This window comes from Sinocyclocheilus anshuiensis, unplaced genomic scaffold (assembly GCF_001515605.1).
Source record: "Sinocyclocheilus anshuiensis isolate Anshui unplaced genomic scaffold, SAMN03320099.WGS_v1.1 scaffold457, whole genome shotgun sequence".
NCBI lineage: Eukaryota > Metazoa > Chordata > Actinopteri > Cypriniformes > Cyprinidae > Sinocyclocheilus > Sinocyclocheilus anshuiensis.
The window spans coordinates 4,142,591-4,146,453 of NW_015537939.1; the positions used below are offsets into that span (position 1 = coordinate 4,142,591).

Consider the following 3,863-nt stretch of genomic DNA (forward strand, 5'->3'; position numbering starts at 1 on the left):
AGTGGCTAAAGCCAAAGCTTTTCTGTACCCCAGGCCGGGGTACGTCCCTAAAGTGCCCTCCTCTGTACCACGGCCCGTCATACTACAGGCCTTCTGTCCTCCTCCCTTTCGGGACCCTGACCAGCAGAAGCTTAATTGCATGGGCAGTGCGAGCACTGGACACATACGTCCACAGAGCTGCCATGTGGAGGAAGTCTGACCAATAATTTGTTTTCTATGGTCCTTCCAAGAGAGGTCTGCCTGCTATTAAGCAGACCCTCAGTCGGTGGATCGTTGATGCCATCTCTATGTCGTATGAGTCCTCTGGTCTCCCCTCGCCCTTGGGGGTCAAGGCTCACTCTACCCGAAGTGTGGCGGCCTCCAAGGCCTTCCTGTCGGGTGTGGCTATGCAGGATGTTTGTAATGCTGTGGGTTGGTCTACACCGCTCACTTTTGTCAGGTTCTATGACCTCGACGTTCGTACTGCTCCTGGTTCCTCCGTCCTCTTCCTCTCGTAGTTGTGCTACGTACATACACACTACGCAGGGACTTGTTCCTGAAGGGGAACGCCTCAAGGTTATGTATGTAACCCTAGTTCCCCGAGGAAACGAGTGGACGCTGTGTCGCTGTGTCTCCTGCCATACTTCCGGCATCCCTGCGAGCGCTTCCCTCATTATACCAGAAGCTGCCGCTGTTTCCACATGCTTTTATAGCTTCCTGGTCACTACATCACCCCGTCCGTGAAGTCTCACCCGTATATTGGACTGATTACACACGTGATTCAGAGCGTGGTCACGCTGAAAGCCTTCCCAAAGCGTTCGACACAGTGTCTCGTTCTCTTGGGGAACTAGGGATGCATATGTAACCTTGAGGCATTTTTACCTCGAGTTATGAAACTTTGACTCGGAGCAGGACTTAGCAGGGATTCTGTGGTGTCAAACATGTACAGTGTGAAACGATGCTATGTTAAGATGTTATTTCTAGATAATTGGCAACACGCAGTCGCGTGCTTTGGACAGTCACAGAAACACGCGCATTGTATAAACAGTAGTGTCAGCATTTGAGGGGAAAATGGTAAATAGTGGCGGAAAACATGTCAAATCAAGTGAAGAGCTCTTCATTCTTACCTTTAAATTCCAAAACATCTGTTCTGGAAAACTTTAGAGTATAATGCTCACTGCTAGAGCCATTATGTAAACAGGTCGCGAGCTTCGTTCATCCAACGAATATGCAAATAAGAACCTTTACCCAGGGTTTAGGAATGTACACTGCAGTGTGAAACTCGAAGCAAGGTAACCCAGGATTCCGATTACCCGGGGTTTAGAATGATTAAGAGTTAACAATTTCAAGTGTGAAAAGCCGTCTATTCACCTATATTTGTCTGGTTGTGTTGAGAAGTTTCACTGTTGTTGTTGTTTTTATTTATTTATTCATGTTTGCTTGTTTGTTTACAGATTCAATCATTGCTCGCATTTTCAAAGTCATTGAAGAAATTATTCCGTTTAGACAGCCACGTAACAGCACTGATTTGGATGCAGTGAACTGCAACAAGACTTCACAGGATGCATATAATATCACAGCAGACACTGTTCTCTTCCTCAGAGGCCTGCTGGTCACACGCCTCATGCCCTCATTTTACATCATCATCATCCTCATTAGTTTTCCCCTGAATGCTTTGGCCCTAGTGACGTTCACCTGTAAGATTCGACAGAAGAAACCAGCTGTGATCTACATGTCTCACCTGGCATGTGTGGACATGCTCTTTACCCTGCTGCTGCCTCTGAAGATCCACTACCAGCTGAATGCTTCAGATTGGGTGTTCGGTGAGGCGGCGTGTCGTGTGATCAGTGCAGCTTACTACTGCTACATGTACTGCTCCATACTGCTGATGATGAGCATGAGTGTGGACAGGCTGCTGGCCGTGGTGTTTCCCATCGCCTCTCTGACCTGGAGGAGCGCAAGGAAAGCTACATGTAAGTGTGTGCTGGTCTGGCTGCTGGCGCTCGCTGGTACAGTGCCACTTCTCTTCATAACACAAACATTCAAGATAAAGGATGTGGGCATCACCTGCCATGATGTGCTGTATCACACACAGGTGTATGCATACCTGTTCTCCATCCTCTCCTGCCTCTACTTCTTCTTGCCTCTGGTCATCACCTTAGTGAGTTACTCTACCATAATATATGTGCTCACTACCAAGAATGATCACTTGGCAACATCATACCCAGACAAGCGAAGGAGAGCTGTGATTATGGCTATCGGTGTGCTGAGTGAGTTTGTAATGTGCTTTGCACCAACAAATGGCATCTTGTTGTACCACTGTGTTCGTTTAGCCACTGGAAGCAGCAGTGAGGAGGGGAAACACTACCTGATGGCTGTGTGTTTGGGGAGCGCAAGTGTTTTTCTGGACCCTCTGTTATATTACTATGGCTCGTCTCAATGCAGACAGCAGATCAGCTCTCTGATCTGGTGGAGGAAGACAAAAAGCACAACCACACCATCAAACACAAACAGTCAAACAAAATCCTCCAACCTGAGCTGCGAGTACAGTCAGGCTTGCGTTCAGGTGTGAATTGATGGTGATTATTTTGTTCTAAAGATTCAGTTGTGAATGCATTGTCTGTATTGCACAAATAATTGCTGTTTTACAGGTTCACTTAACTGTATTCAAGTGCCAGTTTTGGAATGATATGACTGGAATGATATGTTTATTTTTAATGTGTGTCTGTGCATATGTATATACATATATATAGAACCTATAGCGTATATACATTCATATTGTGCCTTTGAAGCTTGAACACATTGTATTTTTAACACAACATTTAAATGCATTTAGTTTGTATCTCAAAAATGAAGGTGTTTCTGAAGCCATGTTGCAATATGTAAATATGCATTCTGTTGCAATGCTGAAAAGTGTAACTTCCCCATTTATAATCTGCTGTACTTAAAATGTGTATAAAAGTGAAGATAAAAGAGTAAAAAAAAAATACAACAAAACATGAGAGTTCTCATTTCATAAATGTCATATTTTAGAATACAGCCAACAATAGTGCACTGAATAGTGTAATATTTACTTACAGCCAATGCATCATATTGGTTGGCAGTGATGAATGTTTATCAAGATGCACGCGTGCAGCCTGTAAACGACTGTGTGCTGGAGCAACCTTAAGGAATGATATGGACTAATGAACAACAACAAAGTAATTTTAAGGGTTAGTTCACCCCAAAATGAAAATTATGTCATTAATTACTCACCCTCATGTCGTTCCAAACCCGTTAGACCTTCGTTCATCTTTGGAACACAAATTAAGATATTTTTGATGAAATGTGAGAGCTCTCTGACCCTCCATAGACAGCAACGCAACTGTAATGTTCCCAGGTCCAGAAACGTAGTAAGGACATCAGTAAAACAGTCCATGTGACATTAGTGGCTCAACTTCAGTTTTGCGAAGCTACTAGAATGCTTTTTAAGCGCAAAGAAAACAAAAATTCTTCTCCCCCGAGTTACGTCTTTCGCCATTGTGGAGAGTACCCAATAACATAATCAACATAATCAGCATTGTTTACGTTCTGGGGGAAAGCACGTGCATGAACGTAATCTGCGTATTCAGCATTGTTTATGCTTAGGGGAAAGCATGCTCTCTAACATGGCGGAAGACTGCAACTCGGGGGAGTAGAATTGTTGAATAAATTATGCTATTTTTGTTTTCTTTGCACTCAAAAAGTATTCTCGTAGCTTCGCAAAACTAAAGTTGAGCCACTGATGTCACATGGACTGTTTTACCGATGTCCTTATTACGTTTCTGGACCTGGGAACATTACAGTTGCGTTGCTGTCTATGCAGGGTCTGAGAGCTCTCAGATTCCATCAAAAATATCTTAATT

The 3,863-nt window shown here is 43.9% G+C and overlaps 1 protein-coding gene across 1 annotated transcript; it reads left to right on the forward strand.

Annotated features, from left to right (window-relative positions):
• The first annotated feature begins 276 nt into the window (after positions 1–276).
• Positions 277–2,551, forward strand: LOC107662763 (proteinase-activated receptor 1-like). Its single transcript, XM_016452846.1, has 2 exons — positions 277–292; positions 1,434–2,551. The coding sequence occupies exons 1-2, from the start codon at positions 277–279 to the stop codon at positions 2,549–2,551; spliced, it is 1,134 nt and encodes a 377-aa protein (XP_016308332.1).
• Positions 2,552–3,863: the final 1,312 nt, after the last annotated feature.